The following is a 25,734-nucleotide window of genomic DNA, read 5'->3' as shown; positions in this document are numbered from 1 at the left end:
AAATTTTTATTTACAAATATTTGCTAAAATATAAATTTCTATTGGTAAACAACAAATAATGTTCATTTTCAATTCATTTATTGCGTAAAAAATTAGATTTATATATTAAAATTCTTATTACTAGTGTCTTGGCTTTTTAGAGTATATATCATTCACAAGGAAAAACTTCATTACATAAAGAAAATGAAAAAATAATTTATCTCTTAATATATTATTTTAAGATCCAGTTTTACATGTTAAATAAAGCTAAAATAATGTTTAGTATATATTTTTTTTTAATTTTATCAACACTAGAGGATATTTTTATTTTCTTGAGTTTCTATCATTTCATATCATTTTTATCATTATATACATATCTAACATGTGAAATATTTTTAAGTATTTTATTTAAATCTGAAAAATTGCGTTTTACTTAAAATCTAAATAGATTTTGGTATTACATTATATTTTTTCTATTCTAAACTGGAATATAGAGTTTAAAAAATATTTAGGTAATCTTAAAGTGTATTTAATACATGTTTCAAAAACTTTATTTTTTTTTACAAACTTTAACTATAAATGGTATTAGTTAAAATTGTCACTATTTCATATATTAAAAATACACAAAATAAATTTACCATACAATAAGACATAATAAAAAATAATTTCTCTTTCAAAAGATACCAAAACAATTGTCAAATCCTAATTAACTTTTAACTTCCATTGGATTGGGCTGCAAATTTGTTTAAGGCTTGAAGCCATGATGAGTTCTAAAGCTATAAGGCTTTTCTCTATGGAGACAATACAAAACAAAAAGAGGTTCTGATTTCTGATTTTAAGTTCCAAATCCAAGCTGCTCATATTGTCTGACCCGAAAGAAAAAAAAGGGAAAAAAAAAAGAAGTACCACCCATGGCTTACTATTATTAGCAAGACCAAAATTTTTCAAAAAATAGTGTTTTTTTTTTTACGAGAAATTAATAGTAAAAGTCTGTTATATAATAACCAATTGTTATATAATAATTTGGTCAATTCACTTATCCGCTTAAGTAAGTGTCGAGAGTTTGAGTCTCGCTTTGTGCAGAGTTTAAATTCGCGACGAATTAGTTGGGTTGAGAAATACCGTGTGAAACCAAAAAAGAAATCTATTATATAATAATTTAATTAAAAATATTAAATTATTTAATTGCATGTGAATTTTCATAAAAAAATATTCATCAACAATGTCTAAAATAAGGTAAATGATATGATAAAGATATAAGTTTATAGATCTTTTTTTTATAGGATGAGAGAGAGATTAAAAAAGATAAGACTCACACTTTGAATAGCAATAAAATAATAAAAAAATAACTATAAAAAGAATTTATTCTCTCTGTTTATACAATTCCAATTTGTATAGTATAGTGTCCAAAATAAAAAAAAAAATATTCATCATTATTTTCAGCAACCAAATTATCTTCTAGACAATTGTATTCCTTGGGAATTGAGTAGTTAAAATTATAAAAACAAATTTTTGGAATACTAATTAAATATTTTTCTAGATTTACCTAAGTATTTTATTAAAGTTTATATTTTTGTAAAATAAAAATAATTGGATAAATTAAAATTTATATATAATATTTTAAGTTTAAGTAAAATATATAAAATATTTTATATGTCAAATATGTGAATAATTAAAATTGTATAAAAAAAGTTATTTTATAATTTCAAAAAATACAATAACAATGTTAATTTATTATGCACAAGACACTTAAAATCGAAGTTTTATATAAAATCAGAAAATCAAATTAAAAACGTAAAATATATAATGTTAGAATAATTTGAATATGTTAGAATTTAAAATTATAATATAATATTAAAAAATTGTAAGAATTAACAAATTCCAATTTTAACTAAATCGGTTGTGAAGTGTGAACTTTGAGTGTGTGTGATTTTTGTGTTGTCCACGTCTTCGGATAATAATAAAGCACCCATCTCTGCCACGTCACCACCTTCTCTCTCTCTCCTCTTCTTGGCTTCTCTTCTCTCTCTTTTTTCTCTCTTTCTTCTTTCCCTCTCTCTCTCTCTCTCTCTCTCTCTCTCTCTCCTCTTCTTGGCTTCTCTTCTCTCTTTCTTTCTTTCTTTCTTTCTTTCTTTCTTTCTTCTCTCTCTCTCTCTCTCTCAAACTCAATTTCGTGATGGCGCTCAAATTGAACGCTAACAACAACTACCTTTCACTAAGGTGAACTCAAACTCCATCTATTCTTTTCTTTCTTGCTTCATTTTTCGCTTCAAGATTCACTTCAAGATTCCTGCTAGGTTTCCATCAAAGCGTATCTAGGTTTCGTCTGAGCTCAATTCGCTCTAATTGTGAATCTACTTTACTGGATTGAACTCTATTTAAGCATGATTTGGATTTAGCTACTGGAAAATAAATGGAAATGTCTGTTGTGTTTTCGAAATTAGTGTAACTGTCACGAGTTTGGTGAACAGTGAGGCTCGGTGAAGAAGGATACATGATAGGTGTAGTGTAGTGTAGTGCTTGCTGCTTTTCAAGTTTTTTTCGTTTTTTACTTTTTTTTTTATTTTCTTTTAGTAGGTAATTATTTTGATTTGTGTTATTGTGCTGTTAATTTATCAAGACGACTCAGTATTTTGGTGGCAGTTTGATTATACAATGTCAAATGGTGCCTTAACACTAAACAGAGTGTAATCCATTAAGAGTTGGTGCTTGTTTAAATTAAAGGGAAAAATTCTTGTTGTTAAAAGACTTTCCCGTTAAGTATGATTAATCCAAACACCCTCCCTCCGGCGCACACGTAGAGATTGGGTCAACCAATGAAATAGTATGGTTGAGCTATTGGTCCTTTGTTTCTATATATATAAATAATTCCAAGTTTGTTACTATGCAATTTTCTGAGTGAGTGTTTCTTCTGATTGCAATATATTCTGCAGCTCTTCAAATTGTTGGCCTTCCAATGGCTCCCCTTGCACAGGCAGAAAAGTATTGGCTTTGCGGTGTTTGTTACGAAATAAATGGGGTAATTCAAGAAAGGGCTGCCTGATACGACAATTTTTTGTGTCGAATGGTGATGCTGGTTTGGAGGGGTGTGGGAAGTACTATATAACGCTTTCCAAACCCAGGAGGAGGGGATACATTTTCCCATTTGCCTCAGCTGATGATGGTGTGACTGTCAACGGGAGTCCCCAATCTAGCACGAGTACAGACCTCGAGAAAATGAGGGTGAAACTTAATAGCTCACTTGAAGATGGAGACTTCTGTGATGCACTTGTTCAAGCTTTATATGACGCTGCCAGGGTTTTTGAATTAGCTATTAAAGAGCATAAATCATTAGCAAGAGTATCCTGGGTTTCAACTGCCTGGCTTGGGGTAGACCAAAATGCATGGGTGAAGCCAGTGTCATATCAGGTATTGTCATGAACCCTTTGATGGTATTATTTGATTCATATCATGTGTAAACCATGAATTTTGATGGACAGCCTTTAATGGGAAACAACCAATTAATTTTGTTGATCAACTTGTGCATAGATAAGACAAATTCTTGCTAGATGAAATGTAAATGGGAAAAGTGTCACTATTGGCCTTAGTTGCGTGCCTTTGCTGCAATCCAAGATAAGCATGCCGCAACGTTTGGCGATGTCAAAGTATGGTTATGATTATATGAACACTTATGTACTTGGGTTCATGGATATCAGAGATGACTGAACCTATTATTGATTATTGTTTCTGGTCATAATATTTGAGCTATATCTAGAATGGCTATGTATGTGTATGTGGATGAGCTTCATCATGAATGAATTTGGGTAATGTTTCCTCTATTGTCTTTGCTACAAGAAATGGTACTATCCCATCGGTCATATTTTACTCAAGCTCTGTTTCAATTCATCAAAATTTATGACAAATTAAGTAACAGGTTGCTTTAATTCATCCAGGCTGCTGTTTTCTCCTTATTGCATGCGGCAAGTGAAATTTCATCGCGAAGAGATGGCAGCGATGACAGAAATGTCAATGTCTTTGTTCAAAGGAGGTACCATTTTGCTTTGCCTTTTGGTTCATTATTTCTTTCTTTCTTTTGCTTTAGACATAGCAAACAATAAATAAGTTAGGCTTATTTATTAGAGAGTAATAGAAATTCTATACCTGAACTTGTGTGAAGAACTGCAGTAATATATTTTGCTATTGTCTTACATTTATGGATTTGTGTGTTAACGTTAGTAAATACTGACTTGATTTGTACCTTCAATGTCGAAGTTTTATATCATACTGATGACTTTCAAATATCAACAAGAACAAGAATCAAACTTTTTTCCCATTTGCTGGGGTTGGCTACTTGAACTTAATGATGCAATTGTTTTGTATACTGTTATTGCCATGTTAATTGTTATTTCTTCCCCCTGATTCCTGTGAGTTGCTTAATTTCAATACTTTGTACTACTCTATAGTTGTTTTGGGACTAATTTGTTCAACCGTGGCATTGATCCAGTTTGCTGAGGCTATCTGCTCCCCTGGAGGGTTTAATTAGAGAAAAATTATCAACCCAAATGCCCGAAGCATATGAATGGTTCTGGTCTGAGCAGGTTCCAGCTGTTGTGGCATCCTTTGTTAATAAGTTTGAAGGGGATGGACGCTTTTCCGCTACTGCTGTTTTGTATGTTCACTCTCAACATTGCATTTTTATATGTTGAGCCATTAGCTTTCATTGTTCTTATTTTTTGATAAAATACATGATTGATCTTTTAATTAATTTCCCAGGAATGGAAAAAGTATGGGGTCAAGCAGTGCAAGTGACACGTCCCTTCTTCTGCTTGCACTAACATGCATTGCTGTAGTCTCTAAACTTGGCCCGGCCAAAGTTTCTTGTTCACAATTCTTTTCCATGATCGCAGAGATAACTGGTAGTTTAATGGACATGCTGGCTGGTCTAATTCCTGTAAGCCAAGCTTATAATTCTATAAAGGATATTGGTCTGCACAGAGAATTTCTTGTTCATTTTGGGCCAAGAGCTGCAGCCTGTAGAGCAAAAGATGAATGGGGTTCAGAAGAGATTGTTTTCTGGGTGAATCTTGCTCAGAGGCAACTGCAGCAAGTTATTGATAAGGAGAAAATCTGGTCAAGACTGACAACTTCTGAAAGTATTGAGGCAAGTTACATGCATCTCTGAAGACAGCTTGGTTTAACCTTCTTGAATTCATACTCAGTTCAACTGACTACACATAAGTCTCACAGCTAAATTACCATAGTCAGACCTATACTTTGCTTGAAAATGCACTGGTATACAAATTCTTATTGGTTGATGGGGTTATGGTCCAATGTTTCTGACCTTAGTTTAATTGTGTTGAGATCCACAATTATGACATTGTTCTTGAAATTTTTTATTTTGGTTAAATTTTGAAACAGAAAAGTAGTTCATAATGTCTAGATTTATTTATCTATTTAATTTTAAATGTGGAAAAATGTACGAACTAAGTTTACTTAATATGAAAACTAAAATGTTATGAAGGACAGATCTTTCTTATAAGTAACAAAAACAATGAAGAAATGAATTGATTTGAGTATAGCAAAGCTAAATCATCTTCCTGTCATGTATTTACTTTGTCGTAACAGAGAGCTTCAATAAAACTTTTTCATGGTGCAGGTTTTGGAGAAGGATTTGGCTATATTTGGATTCTTTATCGCTTTAGGAAGAAGTACACGGTCCTTCCTTTTGGCGAATGGTTTTGATACCCTTGATGATCCACTGGAAGATATCATCAGGTTTAACTTCTACTGATGTTATTCCTTTAGAATGTCAGGTTTCTTACAGTTCTAAGAATCTTATTATTAGTAGCTTTGTGCTGAGCTTACTAGTAGTTTTGTTGTAGTACTTGACCAAGATAATTATTATTAATAGGTATTTTTGGTTAGTATTTACAAACATTGTATCATCAGGTACCTTATAGGAGGCAGCGTTTTTTACTACCCTCAGCTCTCATCCATTAGTTCATACCAATTGTATGTGGAGGTTGGTATTTAAATTCACTGCATATGGCAGATTTGCTTATTAGTTAATTTAACTTGGCAAAAGCTCTTTAACTGCATAGGTAGTTTGTGAAGAGCTGGACTGGCTTCCTTTTTATCCGGGTATCACCAGCATTACAAAACAGACTCACACGCATAAAAGTAAAGATGAAGGTCCCCCAAATGCTGAAGCAGTACCCCAGGCATTTTATGTTTGTTCTCATTGGATTCAGAGCTTTATCAAATATAGTACATGGCTAGAAAGCCCCTCAAATGTGAAAGCAGCTGAATTTCTGTCAATAGGGTAACTGAACCACCATTCAATATAATTTAAATACATTAGATTCTTATTTAAGATGTTTATTATTTATCTTCTATGTTAGGCACAAGAAGTTGATGCAGTCTTCCACAAGTTGCATTTCTAAAATGATATCTTATATATGCGCATGCATTTACAGATTTATATCAATTTCCATGATATATATTTTTTCCTGTGTCTGTCTGTCTGCTTTTCTAATTGTATTCCAGTAGATGCATATGCATATTCATTGAAAAAAAATTCAGCCATTTAAATTTCAATTAAATGTTTGGGGTAAACTATGGATATTGGAATCATTTGTAGCTGAAAGCTTTGTAAGAACAACTGAAAGAGACTGTATAGTTGCAGGGGTTGTGAAGCTGATTTTTTACCTAGATTTTCTTAATCCGAAAATTGTTTCATTTTATCTTTGTAAAAATGTAAAATGCAGGGAGAAGACATTAGAAAAAGAGATCAAGAAAACAGTTGATAGACAGAGATCTGCAGTTAAGTCAATTGCAAAAGATTCAGATTCATTTGATGAGGTATGTTTCCCTGCTTCAAAATTATTTTATCAATGTATGCTGCTTCCAATTCAGTTAAGTCTGCAAAGCTAGACTTTGAGGGTTAATATGGTTTTTTGATAAGTTATTGTTAGGCTTTATTTGGTTTTAACAGGGTAGGTTGAGCTATCTTCCTAGCCTTCTATGCTGTCAGTGATAAGGCAGTGTCAACTTATCCAGATGATTTTACCTTTTACTTAGTGTGTGTGTGTGTGTTATATTTGATTTATCTGTTATTCCAAAAGTAAAATTTGTACATCTATTGCATTTTATAATGGTAAAGATTAGGAAGCAAATTTAGATATTTTAAGTTGATCTGTTTAGAAGGGACTATAAATGTTCTGATGTCTGTGCTTCCATAGTTAATATTTAGTATTGTATGAATTACGTAATGAGCACAGTCAAAATAGATGCTGAGAGTGTTGTTTTCATATATCTTTTTTTTTTTTTAATTTATGCCTTATCTCTGCCATTTCTCAGGCATTGAAAAGTGTTGAAGAAGCTGTGACAAGACTCGAAAAGTTGCTCCAAGAGTTACATGTATCAAGCTCTATTTCTGGAAAAGAGCATATAAAAGCAGCCTGTTCTGACCTGGAAAAAATACGAAAACTTAGGAAAGAAGCTGAATTCCTGGAAGCATCTTTCAGGGCGAAGGCTGATTCTTTACAGCAGGTATGGCTTCCTTTCCCTCAATGACTTTCCACTTTGAAAGTGGAATATGCATATCCCTATTTGGTTTCTAATTATAGTTGTTATCTAGATAACTATCTAGTGTTTCTCACTTCTATATGTTCGTTAGGAGATAAGACTGACTGGAGCTATTGAGCCTGTGTTTGTGTCTTGGCTTTCAAAGCATTGTGAATATCGATGCAACTTCAGTTGTATGCTTGGATAATGTTCTTTTTATTATTCCCATAGCATTTAAGGTGTCTTGATTATTTTATTTTAGAAAAGGATTAAATTCTATAAGTAGTACCCAATTTCATTATTTTCTTGCTAAAATTCATCAGTATGTTGCTCGACGTCCATGGATACTTGTCCCCTCTCGTTTCCCCTTATAAGAGTCTGCATTTTCTGGTCAGTAACAATTTTATTATACTCACTTCAGGGAGTTGGTGGTGGTCAGTCTCACACACAAGTTGGTGATGATCAAGAATTTACAAAAGGGAAAAGCAGAAAGAATGCAAATGCAAGGGTGGATAGGAGCAAAAGGTATGAAATTCCTTAGTTTTTAGCTTTATTGTTTTCCTATCTAGTGACTGGTATTCTGAAAGCTTCACTCTATTGTCAGCTGTTACTTTCTTCGGTAAAATGTTATTTCTGTTTTTTTATTTATGTGTTTTTTTCAGAAATGTTGGAAAATCTCGTGGATTCTTGGACATCATTATACCTCGTGGTAGCAGAAAGTCTGACCTGGAGGCTGATGTGAGTGCTTCTGTATGCTTCCTTCTCTTTGCCATTTTGTATCTTCAGCGAGAATTCTCTTGCGTCTTTGTGTCTTCAGTGAGAACCTGTTATTTGGCTTTGATTTGTTCATGTATCAGCATAGGACATCAAACTGGCACTATGATTTCTTGCTTTATCTGTGAATCTAATTATCTGCTCTAGTGGTTGGGTGGATACTATGTTGACCTCTGATTAATGTGGACTATGAATCTTATTTGCAGGATAATCATGATGAGCAGTCTCCACCAAATGTAGGGATCATGGACCAAGAATCCAGTGAATTCCGCCGGTTTGAGACTCTGAGAAAGGAGTTAATGGAACTTGAGAAACGCGTCGAAAATAGTACATATCAATCAGAAAATAACGAGGTACATCGGAAATTCTATGACTTGTAAGTTGCAAGTACGAAATATTTTGTTCCTTTTCATGTTGCTTCTGAGAAACTATGAAGGAGTAACTATATTCTTTAACTTTCTGTTGGTTTTGGCTTGGTGTACACTTTTAGATTTAACATTTTATATTTGCTTTTGTAGGATTTAGTAGTCATTGATGATGGTGCTCGTTATAGTGATGCTGCTGGATCTCTTCAGTTGTCCAGGGTTCAAAAGAAGGAAAATATCATAGAGAAATCTTTAGGCAAATTAAAAGAAACAGGAACGGTATGTTTTATTCTGGAGGTGGTTCTTTAATGTGAACATTATCCTTATTTATTTGGTTTGAGTTCATCTGTCACATTAATCAATGAAGCTTGAGTAATTATTTTTCTCCCATGCCATCTATAGAAACTGAAATGGGAAATTGGGTAGCATGATATTTATTGAGCAGTGTTGGTAATATTGACAGTGCTCACTGTTTCATAAAATGAATAGAAATAAAGTTTCGACCAAAGTTATGAGTTGTCTTTATAACATCTGAGACCTGTCTGAATTTGAAATTTGCTACTCAATGAGCAGGATGTCTGGCAAGGAACTCAACTTCTAGCTATTGATGTCGCTGCTGCTACAGGATTGCTTAGAAGGGCTCTGATTGGGGATGAATTGACTGAGAAGGAGAAGAAAACGCTTAAAAGAACGGTGACTGACATGGCTTCAGTTGTTCCTATTGGTGTTTTGATGCTTCTTCCAGTAAGTTTTAACTCCTTGAATCTCCATTCTGACTAGTGTAGCATACTGTTAATCCTTAATCACAGACCTAACTAAAAGTAGTTGGATTTATAAATCCTTTTCTTATTCTTATTATTGATCGTGAATCAGAGCGAGTTATTTGTACACAATCAATCTATTCGTTATCTTTTTTAAAAAATATGCTTTAAATATCTAAAAGAAATAATAAGATAAAGCTGCGTTTATACATTAAGGAATTAGAAAGATATGGAATCCATTAGCAACGAAAGAGCAAAATGTTATTTTATATCCTTATGATAGCAATCCAGTGTCACCTACTAAGGATGACAATGTTATTTTGCACAGGTTACTGCAGTTGGGCATGCAGCCATGTTGGCTGCAATTCAGAGATATGTACCGGGTCTGGTATGTACATGTGGAGCTCCTACTTTTTATTCGTTTCATCATCTCTTACAACGATGATCTTCCAGTCATCACCTCATATGAATTTGACTTGTCTTTCTTGCAGATTCCATCGACTTATGGACGAGAAAGGTTGGAGCTCTTGAGGCAGCTTGAGAAAGTGAAGCAAATGGCAGCCATTGATGTGGACTCGGATGACGAAGACGACGTAGAAAAATAATCAAAAGCAATTCAGATTATGTACAGCTACCAAAACATAACATTCTTTGTGGTCAGATAGAAATTTTGATTGGCCTTTGTTCTGCACTTTCTGGGGGAAGTTCTTAGAGAGTTAGTTGAGCATAAAGAAGTTGATTCCATGTGTCCGGCACTCCCGGTAAGCACCAGTGGCTACAATCCTGAGTAGCATCGACTGGGGTGCCCGGCTCCCGGTGCTTGGAAGGGTGACCATCTTTCCTCAGCTCTGAAAGATACGTGATGTTCAAGAATTGCACTTTCCAGTTCCCATATTGCATTTGTCTGATAACATCAGATATAACTCTGTTATAGTATGGATCAGGTTCAAGTTTTTTAGGGTCTTTTTCTGGTTCTGTCTCCATGTCACAGTTTCCCCCTTCATTCCATGTCCCATTCCTACACTTTCACTGTATAGTTAATCCTCATTCAAATATACGGAAAAATCAACAAACAAAAATAGTTTTATAAGCCAGGTACCAATAGTTGAAAATCCTCAAATCAAATTTTTCAAATGGAATTAGTGTTTTTGTTTTATGCATTACTGTGAGTTCACGGAGAGCGAGTGTTCTAACAAAGTGTGTAATGATGAATCATTTCCCGTACTACTTGCCTGTAATGAACAGGGGCATAGCTTCGAAAGAAGATGAAACTCTTAGTTGGATCTAAATTGTTTAATGCCCATGATCTCCATGTCTCTAAGGATCTCCTAAATGCTTCCATCACATCCATGGTCATATTCACCTTCCCTCCTTCCTGGAAGTAGCTACCCCTGAAGACAAAGCAAAAAAGGGAGTTCATCAATCATCAGCAACAATTCTTAGTCACCGAAAGGTTTTTTTAAGGTTGTGGTTGGTCCTACGATTTGATAGTTTTGTCTTGGTTCCACCAGTGCCCTGAATTGAAAACAAGAATATCTGCTCCCTCCCACTTCTTGGAATACCAGTGCAACTCATCAACCCTAATAGTCATTCGAACCTCGGCAGCTGAATTTGGCGGTGGGCGACCGATGACGGAGAGGAATGGTACCCTATAGTACTCTACTGTCATGTTGTATTCCTTGAACCTCATTGCAAGGTAGCCCTTGTGTTTGCTTATAGGGTTTCCATTCACTTCATGTATGTTGGACAGGTTAGAGATCCCTATAGAAAGCATGCACAGCAAAGACTCCCAATGGTTTCTCCCGACCGAATCGCCGGCAAACACCACCCGTCCATTTCGAGTCCTCTCTAGGAAGTCACTGGCGTTGAATCTGAGAATAGCAATATATGACTATACAAGTTGAGAGAAAAATGAGAATGCTAGCATAGAATTTACTAAACCGGTTAATAATTTTCCATCGAAATCAATAGTATGATACACACTTATGGGAATTAAGCATTACTGGCCCTAACCCTATATAACTAATTAACTACTATAAATAGATTATTGTGTCCACTAGTGCTCGATTGGCTTCATACTCAGCTAACGTTTCTAACAGACTGTTAACCATTCTCCACTATACTCGCTTTTATTTACCAAATCAAACCTCTTTTCTTCTCCAGAAACAACAAAAAGAAAGAGGAAAAAATTGATGATGAAATCCACATGAAACAATTCTTGTTGGCAATTTGAACTCTAATTTATCTATAAATTGTTACACAAAGACGTTACTATATATGAATAGTTAGAATTAACAATGAGAAAGCTAAGTCTCACTCACTCAAGTTCTTGCATGCATGCATGCATGAATGAGCGAAGTGTGCATCACATACCGGGGAAGATCACAACCTTCCGGTTGCCATCTCCATTTGTGAAAACCATCATCTTGCCGTCCGTTTTGCTGGCACCGGAAACCGGGATCAAGAAACGGGCATCTTTCATCATATGATTGACTAGTGTAGGCTTCATCCCACACCCACCGGCCTCTTGAAAAATCGCAGCCTCCGGCGACTGATGGCTGTGCATGAAAATTCTTGGGGATGATACGTGACAAGAAACCAAAATATGAAGGAGAATCTTGATCAAAGAGGGTCTCAAAGTTGAAAAATAATAGGGAAGATAGTAAGAGAATGACAAAAGTGACTGCATAAGCCAATTCTCTATTCATTCTTTTTGGACTCTATTTAGTAAAATTTTTAATTTTTATGTTGAGGGTTAGATGTTTAGTTTGATTATAGGGTTGAAGAAGATCCACGAAAAGCGGAAGGATTTTGATAATTATGTTGATAGGTAGTTAGTATGTTAAAAATTAAATTGGAGAAGAGCCTTTTCTACAAATTTTAGATTCACAAAATTCAAAATCCGGTTTATAATGAGAGATATAAAAATTTCTCAAAATTCACTAATATCCTAGACATTTTTATTTCTATTCTTATTTATTGGTGGGAGAGTCCTCTTTCTTTTAGATTTTGGTAAAAAAAATTCTCTTATTTTACTTTAAATAAAAAACAAAAAAAATTGGTTTGGTTATCAAGAACTAATTCGCCGCGATACTGAACTTTATTAAGAGTTTGTAGCTGGCCAACGGGATGCTACATGCACAAGACGCGATTCGAACTCCCGACATTTGCTTAAGCAGACCAAGGCGGATAAATTTATTGGGTCATGACTTTTAAGTTACTAGTGTAAATACTTAGGATTTGGATTCTCAAAATTTTGAAACTTACTTTAGAGGGTAAAGTATGATCTATCACTATTTATTTCATAGATGGGACCAAGAAAAACCATGAGAGAGAAAACATTCAATTGTAAGAGATTTAACTTTATCCTCTAAAATGAAAATCTAAAATTTAGAGTATCCAAATTCAAATAGTTTTGGGCTTAATCCGGTGGGTGTATTGATCTAATGTTTACATGAAAAGTATTAATTTATTCCCTTAGTTGTTATTTTAATATCTATAAGTAAAATTTTAAATATATGTTATTTTTTGAAAATATAAAAATAAAGTTTACAATTTTTTTATTTAAAAATTAGAAAGATAATTTAAAAAATAAGTTAAGATTCCTATTCATTTTACTTTGCTTTGTGAAATTTTGTTTAAGATTAACTTAATTAACCACAAGAGCTAGACCTACAAAATCATGTTCCTAATTACCCTACAAACTCAATATTTTTAGTATGAAATTATCTAAATACAGGGAGTTAGATTGATATTTTATAGAAAGAATTTTACATTAACATGGTATTATATTATTAGTTTCTTAGTTTGGTCATTATATGAAGATGCCAATGATAAATACCTATCATATAATTTTGGTTGGGACCCTCCCACTATATATTAGAGCATGTGAGATTGTGAGCCACTCAAAATTAGTCTCCATCTCAATTGTAAAAGCTAAATGGGCCTCTTGTATGGACCCTATATTAATCACATGGCACAGTATTTATTTATTTATTTATTTATTTTGTCATATTTGATTTTACTATTAATGTCCTAGCTTGCCTAATTATGTTGCATTATTTGCTTAATAATGGGTGCCTAATTTTGTTGCATTTTCCCTTGGATAAGCCAAGAATATGATACCACTATTTGATAAAGACAAATGATGAGTTCAAGTTCTCTTACTCCATTTTGGGTCCACACAAAAAAAAAAAAATGAATACTTGTAGAGATTCAAGTTTAGGTAACACACATATTCATATATATTATCAATCATAATCAAAAGCACTTCTTCATTATACGTGTCACACCCTGATTTCAATAGCTTCTAACAGTTTTATACAAATAGTTTCTCATCCGAGAAAATAAAATACTTTTAGGATTCATATTTCATAATGTACAAATAATTAAATATTACAAAGATACTTATCATAATGACGAGTATAGGGGCTTAGAAGAAGCACCTCTAAAAGATAATTATTAAACCTGAGTCTAAGAGTTATAAAATTTTTATTTTAAGGCCAGGTAATTCGTTATATTATTGTTATTTCTTTTGAAAGTTGGCTTTTCAATCTCTAATATTTTGAATTGTTTCACTTAGATAATACTATTTTTTTCTTTTTTTTTTCATTGGTAAACACTTAATAATATTTTAAAATTTTATTTGACTTCTCTGTTCAAAGTGATGTAATTGATGAGCCGAGACTTATTACAATATTTGATTGATATATATTAAGATGATTATATGAATATAAAGTTACTTGCATTGGATATTGATGTGTGGAATAAATTATATAATAATATATTATTTGAGCATAATTCTTATTTATTTTGATAAATAATTGCTATCTTTAAGATTCTATTTAAATAGCACTTTTACTAAACATTTATATAAGAAAAAGTTTAATTTATATATAGATTTCCACAATATATAAAATAAGAAGAATTTCAAGTGTACCAAAAATATCAGTGTTTCAGTTATTTTAATCGTTAATATATATTATATATATTTTTTATAATTTAGATAAACAGTTAAAATAACTGAAATATCGGTATTTTTTGTACAATTAAAATTTTTTCTATAAAATATTAATATTTTTTTGTTCTATTTATTGAGGTGGGGATCTACAAAATAAACCTGAAGAATATAGCAGGTACCGTGCAAATAATACATAGAGAGTGGTTGAAACTTGAAACGGTGAAAACCTAATCAATCAATCAAAGTGTTGTTTCTTTAGTGTGTGTTATCATTTTCATGATCATGATCATATATTATCTGAGAAGATAGATAGATAGATAGATAGAAAGATAGATTGCAAATAAATTTGAAATATATTGAATTGAAAGAAGTGGTGGTCCAAATAAAACTCCTTATTCATCCACATACATACATTGAATTCTAATCAGCCAAAAAGACAAAGCTCAGGTTGCCACAAATGATATCTATCATTCACAATCATCGCTTGCTTTCTGCCAGTTTCCCCGCATGACCCCCATCTCTTATAAATTATTAATCTTCTACACATAATAATTAATAAGAATAAATTATTTTTCATGTATTAAGTAAAATAATTTTATACATATGTCATCAAATTAGGTAAGATTATGTCAACAAAAGGGGCTTTTTTTTATATTTATAGTATAAATAATTATTTAAAAATATAGATGTGATTGAACGTCTGTATAAAATGTTTTATAATGTTGGTGCAACAAAATCGAATTTTAATAATAATAATAATAATAAATGGAATATATTTTTATAATTGCACAAGATAATTACTGAAAAAATGGTATATATATCATGTATATTTATTTATTTATGTCAAAAAATTATTTTTTTAATTTAAACTGATATAAATAATTATATTTCTAATATTTTTTTAAAATTGTCATTCTGCCTTATAAAAAAATTTTGTTTTTTAAATTTTTATGGATTAACAAAGATCAAACCCTATTTTTTGTTGTAAAAATTCTGATGTTATATCAAAAAATTATCTCTTAAAAATTTAAACTAATAAAAAATATATGAGTGATTATTTAATGAGCATATTATGTATATATTTAGCAACTAAATATTTGAAAGCAAAACTATAATGTTAAAATATATAAATGTATAGAAAATAATAGATATAATAGTCATTAAAATATTTTAAGATAAAATTAATTTGATTTTTTGTTTATCCAAAATTTATATGCGGCAAAATCAAAGAAAAAGACATAATAAAATTTATCTATTATTTTTTCTATTTTTTGTATTAACATACTTATTATAACAATTAATTTTGAAATAATATAATTTGACCCAAAATATGATGATAGTAATCTCAAAATGAATGATTTCTCAAACACCTATTATTAGAAGGGGTGAATCAATCACACATCATAATCAATTTCTTCCAATGAAGCATTAATGTTAAAATTTTCCTTGGATTGATATGCTGTGTTTTTTGCTTACTCCAAGGATATATCTTTGTCTCCTTTTTTTGTTTCTTTGCCTTATTTTCACTTTTTCCCATTTTTGTTTAAACATTTCACCCCACATTGTGTTCTTGTTAACGTTTCTCCTCTTACCTTCAATTTCTTGCGTGTTGCTTATAGTATTGCAGATGCTTATAAATACATACATAGAATTACTAACATATATATAAATTTTAATAAAAAAACAATAAAATGTTACCATATAAAAACAGATATCTGGCAAGAAGACAGTGGAGGAGGGGGACCATATAGCATGTTAAATTGTTGACGTGTTTGTATTAAATTTCGTCTTGTGTTGCATTTCCATCTATGCATATATGACTTTCTTCCATTCACATGTTTGAGTCTTGATGACAAATTAAGATAAGCAAGTGTAACCAACATCATCCTTATGATTTTTGTCTCTCATCACCGCCATCACCATCATTTAAACAATAACAAAAAATGCTATTTATATTTACCGATAATGTTAGAAAAGCAAAAATAACAATCAGAATTTGTCTTATTTAATATTTATTAATTATTGTACTAAAATTAAAACAAATTTTAACATTTTTAGTTAATTTTTTTTAATTTTACACTATTATTTTATAGATTTAATTATTTTATACTCCCTATAATTTTAATTAGGTTTCTATAGTTGAAAGTATTGTAACTAAAATCTCGATTTAACTCTTAAAATCTTTCGATATTACAATTTTAAATGAGTTTATCAATTTTATGAAATTTGTACTAAGTCTAACGATTTTACGATTTAAATCTTATTAAAATTTTACGTTTTATGTTTTTTATTTACTTTTTTGATTTTACGTAAAATCTCGATTTTCCCTACCTTACTTAAAAGATTGTAATTAAATCTTTATAATAGGTAAAAATTTGTAATTACATCACTACTAGTGGTTATCTTTTGAAAAAATACAATAATTCTAAAATACTTACTTCTAAAATAATATTATATACAATTTATTCTAGATCAAAAATAAAAATTAATATTTTAAAATAATTTTATATTTTTAACAAAAATAATTAGTAAGGAGTTAATTAAAAATTTTATTTAATATAAAAATTCAATATAACAAAGTTTTAAATTCTAAAGACTTATGGAATAATTAATACAATATTCTAACTCATTTTATTTATTATTTGATAAAAATGTAAATTTAATTAATATTGAATTCATATAGATAAAATATATTGAAACTTTCAAAATTGAAGTGATCAATTTTAAGTAAATAAGTCAATTAAAGCATATTAATAAAATTCTATAATATTGTACAATGATAAAGTGGTAGTTATATAATTAAGTAGATAGACCAGGAACTTAAAATAAAAGGTTGTTCTAATTAATAGACAAACAATAATCTAATGTGATATGCATGACTTATAAGGAGTTTCTTAGAAAACAAAAAAATAATTTCAATATATATAATTGAATACCTAGGATGAAATCTTTTAACATTAAAACTAATGACTTAATTTAGGTTCTGAGTTGGTAAATGATATTAATTAATTTAATCTAGTATTATTGTCATCATTTAGCACCTGCTTTGTGGTAGCAAGAAAAGATAGATAAAGCTAATCAATTAATTTAATTAATTAATGTTCAAATAATGTTGTTGTCAAGTTGGAATTATCACTCAAGTTGAAGATGTCAGATTGAGCACATGAATGAAAGTATTTAATTTGTAAATGGAAGAAGGAATGGTTTATTATATATGTATTTATATTTGCTACATGCATCTTGGGGTGTGTTATCTATCATATCATATCATATCAAATCAAGTACACATCCACCACCTTCAACAACCCACCAAGGACCAAATTAACAGCACACAAATATGACTATCTAGCACTACCATGCCCTCCCATATATTCATATTGATTTGATATATATACACAAACTTATGTTATTTATATTTAGCTATATATTTTCTTGTATATATAGTATTGGCATACACCTTTTCTAAATAAATAAAACTAAAACTCATTCTCATATATTTTTTTAATAGTATAAAATATAACAATTTGAAGTTTTTCTAATTAATAAAAAAATTATAGTTTATAAAATTAAATAAATTTAAAATATTTTTTTAATTATTATAAGAGTTTAATTTTGATGCACTGGTAATGTAAAACATTTTACATAGTCGTGTAATCACATCAATTTTTTTAGATGATCATTTATACTTAGTCAATATAAAATATAATTATTTTACTGATATGACATTAGTAATTGGATGTACGTATAAAATTATTTTACGTTAACAATATATCAAAATTAAATTCTTATTATAATTAAATTTAAATTAAAACACACATTAATTATTATTATTGTTATTATTATTATTATTATTATTATTATGAAGAAGAAGAAGGAGGTGGGTATATATGTGATTGTGTAAAATCTTGAGGGAGAATCCCAACAGTGGGGAAGTAGATTCCAGAATAATATAAGTGAATTACAACAAAGACATAAAAGTAGTTCTTCATTTCTCAAAATGGGAGGTGGATGACGTCAGAAAACAGTGAGTGAATGGGGCCAATGGTACCTCACCACACCATACCTTACTCTCTGCCCCCTCTCTGCACTCTCTTATCTTTTCTGCTTTTCTTTACCTTCCTTTCCTTTTTGTGTTCACTTACTAATTACTATACTCTTTCTCTCTCTCCAAAACCCACTCAATTTCTTTTTTTCTTTCCACTTTTGCTTCTTCTTTTTTAAAAAAAAAAATTAGATATTTTAGTTTTATTAAATTTTTATTATTTTAGATAATTATCCATCAAATAAATTGGTTTTTGAAGGAAAATTAATTTATTTTTTTAAGAATTTATTTTTTAATAAAATTTGTTTATATAATATAAATGTTAAAAATTTTATTAAAAATACAGAAAAATTAACATATTTAACAAGCTTGTTTATTAAACATGTTGATTTTTCTTTATTTTTAATAATAATAAAAAATTACTCAAAAATTAAAGTATTTATAACAAATTTGTTGAGGATTAATTTGAGTGTTTATTCTATTTTTTTTAGTTTTCTTATCCAATTTATCAAGATTAATTAACTTAATTATATGCCAAGGAAAGAATAAAGAAAAATATAACTTTAAAGATCATAAAGAATTTAAGGATAATTCTATATGAAAAGAGGTATTTATGTAAAAAAATAAAGAATTAATTATTTATTTTTAATAATTAAAAAATAAAATAATTTTCTTTTTTTAAAAAATTATCTATGTAAAAAATTTATTTATCTCTTTATTATTTTTCATCTTCACCATTACTTGTACCGAAATTTAAACTTAAGACTTCTAAATTAATATTAAAACCTTCTTCTTCTTTTTCTCTGTCTTACCTACATTTTATTTCTGTTTTAGGCACGGTTTAAAAGAAAAAAGTGAGAAAATGAGATGTTAATTGGGTCAATTCATGAATGTCACATCCTTATATCTTTATCCTCGGCGATTTCTCATCTTCTCATCTGCTTGACATCCTGTTGCAATCACACACATCCACACACATACATAATCTTATTCACTACCTGCTACTTTCTTTTTCACACAAATTCATCATTCAAATATTCTAATAACTATAATTAATATTTATTTATTTATTTACCGTCATGACCTTTTGTGAAGTGTTATGGTCATGTTTGGTTGGACATCATCATTAATACTTAATTCATAATCATAAAAATGATGACACACTACAACCTTTTGATGGAGTTTGCAATTTTAGGCAATTGAAGATGACCTTATTATGCTATCTTTGGATTAATTTTTGAAAAGAAAAAAAGATACTATTTAATATTTTACAATTTATTATGAGTTTAATTTTGATATATTTAATTTATTTTTTAAATATAATAAATAATTATTTTTATTGATATATTAATACACGATTAATTATTTGATTTTGTTAATGTTTTTTTATATTAAAAGTACATTCAAATTAAATTCTTTATTATATTATTTCAATTTGATTTACTATAGTAGTATGAGAGAAAATTTTTATAACATATGTTGTTCTTATTATTCATATGTTTAAACTTAAGACTTTACTTAAATATAAATCAAATGTTCATTCCCTGAAATAAACTAAATGTATAGGAAAATGGTTAGTTCTATCTAAAAATACCTTTTACATTACAAAATGAAAGAAGAAAAATATTTTTATTTTTAATTTATTTAATATGTAGAAGAATTTTTAAATTTTTATGATGTTCATAAAAATGACACTAATTATTTATATATAGTAGTGGCTTTTCCAAAATGGAAAGATGCCAAGAGAATGGCTAGTTGACTTCCATATTTACCAAATGTGTTGGATTTAATTTGTTTGGGCTTTGGACGATTTTTTTTATCAACTTTAACTAGAATGTTGGGAAAAGGAAACTGTTTAAAGATGTTTCTATTAATTATGTATAATTATGATGCTTAATTACAAAGCTTTTGAAGGCCCACAAACATTGAAGGCCGTTTCAAAGAAATTATACTATGATCTTGCCATCCATTAATAAAGCCAAAAATCCAAAGTAGTAAAACCATTAAGATTTTTAAGGCTTCCCATTTTGTTTGAATCATATGAATGTGTATATAATATAAAGTTTTTTAAATAACCTCAAATTTAGTTCAATCAATTTTCGTGAAGAGAAAGTCTAGGGGAACAGTAATTTTGTTAAAATTTGGCCAGCATTTAACCATTAAAAGTAAAATGAGTAATCATATATCATTGGATATAATCTCCCACCGTTAAATACACTTATGATGGCTAATTGATGGCTATATATCACAATTTCTACTGGCCCCCTAATACTCCTCTTTGGTGAATTCTATGGTGTCTAAAAAGTGGTGTTTATTTACTACAAAAGATTAAAAGTTATTATTTAATTTAAAAGATATAAAAATAAATAATTTTTAAAAATTCAAAATTTACTACAAAAAGTAAGTTAGACAAAAACTTATAGGCACCATAAAATTGGCCATTAATTTTATCAAATCCGGTCATTGGTTAGTTGGCTGAAATCATTTTTTTTATGGTATTTTTTAGTCCGACAAATTAATGATCTAATTTGTCGCAGATATGAACTTTATTTAAAGATTTGTCGTTGGCCAATGAGTTGTTACATATATGAGATAGGATTCGAATTTCCAATATTTACTTACGTGAACGAGTGAGCTGACCACTCGACTAAACCAAGTTGATTAAGTTATCCAATATTTATTCCCTTCAAATTAGAGATTGAGTTGAATTTCAAGTACTCCTATATAAATAGAAAACAAAATAGTACCAAAGCATTATCAATTACCCTTATATAATAGAAGCATATTATTAATTGCACCCAATAACCCAACCCAAAAGAAAAAAAAAGGCCAAATTAAACTCTATGTATTCTAAAGAAGCTAATGTTCTTCTACCTTAAAAATCATAATTGCCTTGGTTGACTTAGTTAAAGATAAGAGACAATATAATCGATCCATTAGAGATATATAAGTCAATTGCATTGCAAACAACATCCAAAATAAAGCTCAAAATGAGTAATTATTCTTAGTTGAAGCATGGACCTCAATAATGTGAAGGTTCAAGCAAATATGGGTGCATCATTTGCCAACTTAAAAACTTTTTATCATTGCTAATAATATATTGGAAACCTTTAATTATATCTATTTATAATGCGTTACTCATAATTTTTTTTTTTAGATTTATGTAACTTTTTTTTAGTTTTTTTATTTGTCTTATATTTTTTATGTGTTTTTTTTTGAAGATTTACAAAGGTTAAAGTTTAAATTTTGACATATAAAAATTTTTAATTTTATGTCATGAAACTATTTATATCAAAAATTTAAACTGATAAAAGAAACACATAAATAGTTATTCAACACATACATACAATTTTTTTATTTTTTAAATATTATAATATCAAAATAAATAAAAGATGCTCAAATTGTATGCAACAACAGTCACCAAAAAAAAAATTGTATGCAACAAAATAATGAATTTATTGAAATTTTCAATGACAATTATATATACACACACTTTTAATACATTCATAACTTAAATTTTGTATGTTATTTTTTGTAAATATTAAGATTTTCTCCCCTTTAATTAACATATTGCAAACAAAATTCTTAACTTCGCATAACTCAAATTAGGATAGTGGATGGACAAAGTTCCAAAACCAAATGGACAATCTTCATTAAGCCTAATACTACTATACATATACTTATTAATTTAGGTACCTAGTTTAATTTAATATCATTATTATTGAAGTCTTTATACAATATTGATATATTATATCCATTCCTTATTTAATACTCCTACGTACTACTACGTAGAAGCATAGTTTTAATTAACAACATTGGGAACATGGCCACTTATTCGCACCATGGTATATAGATAAATTGACATGTCGGGTTGAACCAAAACATCAAGATCCCATAACAAAATTAAATAATACACTTGCATCTTTATGCACCCCCCCAATTTAAGACAAGAAAGATACTCCATAATCTTCAACATAATAATAATAATAATAATAATAATAATAATAATAATAATAATAATAATAATAATAATAATAANATTAACCGGATAAAGATTACATATAGTTATATCTTACACCTGAAGCATACCCCAAAAAACAAAATCAAAATCAAATAAAGCAAAATCAAATCAAAGGGGGTGGGATTAACTAGCACATATATAGTATATGCTAATTAATTAATTAATTAATTAAGGTGCTAATAGTAGTATGATTGTTGATGAGGTAACATGTGATTGTGATTAGGGTGAGAATTATTAGAAGGTTGATGATAATAATTATGGTGGTAGAAATGGTGGGTATCTGAATTACTAGTATCCTCTTTTGTTGTTGAAGGTTGAGAATCATCATCATGTTGAGTTTGGCATTCCATGTTCACCCCAAACAACCTAAGTACCTTCGAACTTGAACTTGAACAGTTTCCAACTGGTCTCATCCTTTGGTTCTTCCCTTGGGACCCTACTTCAACCATTTCAATTAAACACGTGCACATGTCAGTGCCAATGCTTCAATCATAATTAATTAATTAATTAATTAAACAAATGAATTAGCAATACTTTAATTAATCACCTAACTATCACTACATAATAAGATTTAATTAATTCAAAACATCTAATACTTGTGTTAAATATATTTTAATATTCGGTAAAAACTTAATTGTAGTCAACTTCACGTGAAGTCGATAACTAAGAGTCGCTAGATAATTTGACTGATTTGACTAAATCTAACGATTCTTAGTTATCAATTTCACGTCAAGTCATCTAAGTTTTCACCTTAATATTTTGTCTAGGTTATTTATTTATTTTATTAAAAAAAGTACAAGGAAAATTTTGATTGTGATGAGGATGAAGTGATGGAAACAGATTGAAGGGCACCGCCTAGTTTTCTGAACCTGCAAGCTTTTGTTAGAAAGAAAAAGGTACTAAGAAGGAACATAGAAAATTGTTTTCATGCTCATGATTTCATTCAACCAAAAATGGGCGCGTATTCTTCACGGGGGTAGTTTGGTCAAATCCCAAAAAATTACACAAACTACAAAAGGCTTCTAACTTTTAAAGTTCTAATAAGCTCACATTTTTCCAAAGTAATTGGAAGGTAACCTCCACGCACTTTCATGAGAGTGTAATTAATAATTATTTATATAATCTTATAGTAAATAAAAAAAAGGTGTTCTAATAGTAATTAGAGATGACTAATTAAAGAGAAATGGAAATGATGGAATTATATTCATCATGCTTTATTATTTCTCATTGTACAAATAATAAAACATCATTTCTTCCAAGCAAAAAACAATAGGTTCTTCATTATATTCTTATCTCATCAAAAAGACATGCATTATAAATAGACAATTATATTACCAAATTGGATGCACCGAAAACGGAAGCTTCAATCTTAAGACTCAAGAGACAAATAAATCATCACAAGAACAAATAATCATTAAAAAGGTCATCTAGGTAAAATAAGATTGCAGCACTCATTATTCCATGAAATCAACAAATCCTTGTGAAATAATAATAGTAATACCCAATTACCCACCCACCCTCATCAATCAAACTAAAGTAATAAAATGAAAAAAAAACTAAACAAAATCACTAGAGAAGAGTAAACAAAAATCAAAATGAAAATATTTTTAAGAAGTATAAAATTTGTAATAGTAAAATAATATCCAATTATATATAATCACATTAATAAATTTAATTTTTATATACTAACGTATTATATACGTATATTTAGTGATATAATAACAAAAATGATTATATTTTATATTAATTGTGTATAAAATTATACTCTTAGTTGATTGTATAATTTTAGATTATTAATGTATTAAAATTAAATAAAAAAAAAGTTTCATACCTGCATGAAGACTACTACTACTCCCCTCATGTTGTTGTGGATATGTTAAGTGTTGGTTATGAAGATGATGCGCAGGATAAGGAGGGTGCGCACAATAGAATCCGCTAGTCCACGCTACACCAGTCTTGTCATTATTCACATCAGCGTGAGGCGCTCTGCTAACTTGCGCCACCGGAGAAGATCGGCGCCTCCAGCGAATAAATAGCCTCTGAGAGTCAGCGCGGTGGCGCTCGAAGGAAACGACGTCGCCGGCGTCGAGACGCTTGTCCTTAACGTAACGGCTCCATCCTTTGGTTAGCACATAGCTCTGGCTGCTGTTCCAATACGAGTAACGGAATCGCCAACACTTTCCTGACTCGTCCTCGAAACTCAGTAACAAACCCTTGCACTCGGTGCCTGACTCAGTCGCGGAGGCAGTTAGAGGGAAGTACTTCTCGGCGTGTTGCTTTGGGATGACGAGACGGTTAAGCTTTCCAACGTCGCTTGGCGTTAACGGCTTCTCGAACATTCTCTCGTTATGTTGTTGTTGTTGGTGGTTGTTATCGTCTTGTTGGATTGGTTCTGGAAGATTCTCTTCTTCTTCTTCTTCGTCTCCTTCGTGTGACGTAGTGGCGGTGTCGGTTTCTTCGTTGTTGAGGTTGAAGCGAGGGGTGTTTTGGGAATTATGAATGTTATTGTTGAAGTGGAGAGGAGGTTGTGGTTGTTGAGTCCACCACAAGGGTGTCGTTTCTTGGAGGTCCATAGGGGAAGAAGAGTAGTGGTTTATAGACATTGTTTTTTGTTTGTTTTTTGAGGGGGCAAAGAAAAGAAAAGAAAACAAGTGCTTATATTTAGTTTTGGAGAGAGAGAGAGAGAGAGTGGAAACTGTGGGAAGTATTTGATGGAGTTTGTTTATGTGTTGTTTGCAAAGATATGACAATGAGAGAGAGAGAGAGTAGGGCATCCATTCTCTTCTAATATATAAATCAAAGAAAGTAAAAGAATGAAAAACTAATCATATATTTACTACTCCTTTTTTCTATTTTCCTTCTTATTTTATATTTTTATCAACTTATAAATAAATATTACATAATTTCAAGATGGATACTACCATAAAAATTCTATAATTGTCTTCATAAGAAAATGTTTTCTTTTGATCTTTGACAATAGATTGTATGGCCGGCTAAATTTTAATATGTTATAAAAATATGTTTTTGTTTAAAATATGACTAAATAAATAAGTCATATTTTTAAATAAAATATTTTTATAAAAAATATTTTTTTGACATTATCATTTGAATAACGATTAAAAATTAATTTATATTAATATATATATATGTTTAATTCATTTTTAATGTATATTATTATATTTTAATATATATTTTTAAATATGACTAATTTGATGACTTATTTTTTGTGTACATACAGTAAAATTATTTGTAATACATTATTAATAATATAAAAGAGTTTTATATAT

General features: G+C 29.8%; 3 protein-coding genes across 4 annotated transcripts; 1 reads left to right on the top strand and 2 right to left on the bottom strand.

Moving 5' to 3' along the window:
- The first annotated feature begins 2,044 nt into the window (after positions 1–2,044).
- Positions 2,045–10,514, top strand: LOC107476178 (uncharacterized). Its single transcript, XM_016095940.3, has 17 exons — positions 2,045–2,199; positions 2,913–3,387; positions 3,912–4,006; positions 4,463–4,627; positions 4,732–5,119; positions 5,615–5,733; positions 5,908–5,980; positions 6,060–6,280; positions 6,726–6,819; positions 7,318–7,509; positions 7,946–8,049; positions 8,187–8,274; positions 8,505–8,651; positions 8,817–8,942; positions 9,237–9,407; positions 9,753–9,812; positions 9,916–10,514. Exons 1-17 carry the CDS (start codon positions 2,156–2,158, stop codon positions 10,027–10,029), a joined length of 2,676 nt encoding a protein of 891 aa, XP_015951426.1. The 5' UTR covers positions 2,045–2,155; the 3' UTR covers positions 10,030–10,514.
- Positions 10,133–12,132, bottom strand: LOC107476315 (protein trichome birefringence-like 8). The gene is made up of 4 exons (XM_016096117.3): positions 11,798–12,132; positions 10,906–11,295; positions 10,657–10,815; positions 10,133–10,442 (listed from the first exon to the last, which is right to left on the bottom strand). The coding sequence occupies exons 1-4, from the start codon at positions 12,130–12,132 to the stop codon at positions 10,133–10,135; spliced, it is 1,194 nt and encodes a 397-aa protein (XP_015951603.1).
- Positions 12,133–22,477: 10,345 nt separating this feature from the next.
- Positions 22,478–25,215, bottom strand: LOC107476177 (B3 domain-containing protein At2g36080). Of its 2 annotated transcripts, none has more exons than XM_016095937.3 (2): positions 24,279–25,215; positions 22,478–22,886 (listed from the first exon to the last, which is right to left on the bottom strand). In XM_016095937.3, exons 1-2 carry the CDS (start codon positions 25,048–25,050, stop codon positions 22,624–22,626), a joined length of 1,035 nt encoding a protein of 344 aa, XP_015951423.1. In that variant the 5' UTR covers positions 25,051–25,215; the 3' UTR covers positions 22,478–22,623. The 2 variants fall into 2 exon arrangements, with proteins under 2 accessions (XP_015951423.1, XP_015951424.1); XM_016095938.3 differs by having other exon boundaries at positions 22,478–22,883.
- Between the last annotated feature and the right edge of the window lie 519 nt (positions 25,216–25,734).

This window comes from Arachis duranensis, chromosome 2 (assembly GCF_000817695.3).
Source record: "Arachis duranensis cultivar V14167 chromosome 2, aradu.V14167.gnm2.J7QH, whole genome shotgun sequence".
Taxonomy (NCBI): domain Eukaryota; kingdom Viridiplantae; phylum Streptophyta; class Magnoliopsida; order Fabales; family Fabaceae; genus Arachis; species Arachis duranensis.
This window is presented reverse-complemented; position numbering and strand designations above follow the sequence as displayed.

Bases quoted from the DNA above. Each gene is read 5' to 3' on its own strand.
- LOC107476178 (XM_016095940.3), top strand. From the start codon at position 2,156: ATGGCGCTCAAATTGAACGCTAACAACAACTACCTTTCACTAAG. The intron at 2,200-2,912 runs GTGAACTCAAAC...TATATTCTGCAG, and splicing joins AACAACTACCTTTCACTAAG to CTCTTCAAATTGTTGGCCTT. The intron at 8,652-8,816 runs GTACATCGGAAA...TTGCTTTTGTAG, and splicing joins ATCAATCAGAAAATAACGAG to GATTTAGTAGTCATTGATGA.
- LOC107476315 (XM_016096117.3), bottom strand. From the start codon at position 12,132: ATGAATAGAGAATTGGCTTATGCAGTCACTTTTGTCATTCTCTTACTA. The intron at 10,816-10,905 runs GTAGGACCAACC...CTTTGTCTTCAG, and splicing joins CAAGACAAAACTATCAAATC to GGGTAGCTACTTCCAGGAAG. The intron at 10,443-10,656 runs GCAAGTAGTACG...GTGAAAGTGTAG, and splicing joins TATGCCCCTGTTCATTACAG to GAATGGGACATGGAATGAAG.
- LOC107476177 (XM_016095937.3), bottom strand. From the start codon at position 25,050: ATGTCTATAAACCACTACTCTTCTTCCCCTATGGACCTCCAAGAAACG. The intron at 22,887-24,278 runs GTATGAAACTTT...AAATGGTTGAAG, and splicing joins TAGTAGTAGTCTTCATGCAG to TAGGGTCCCAAGGGAAGAAC.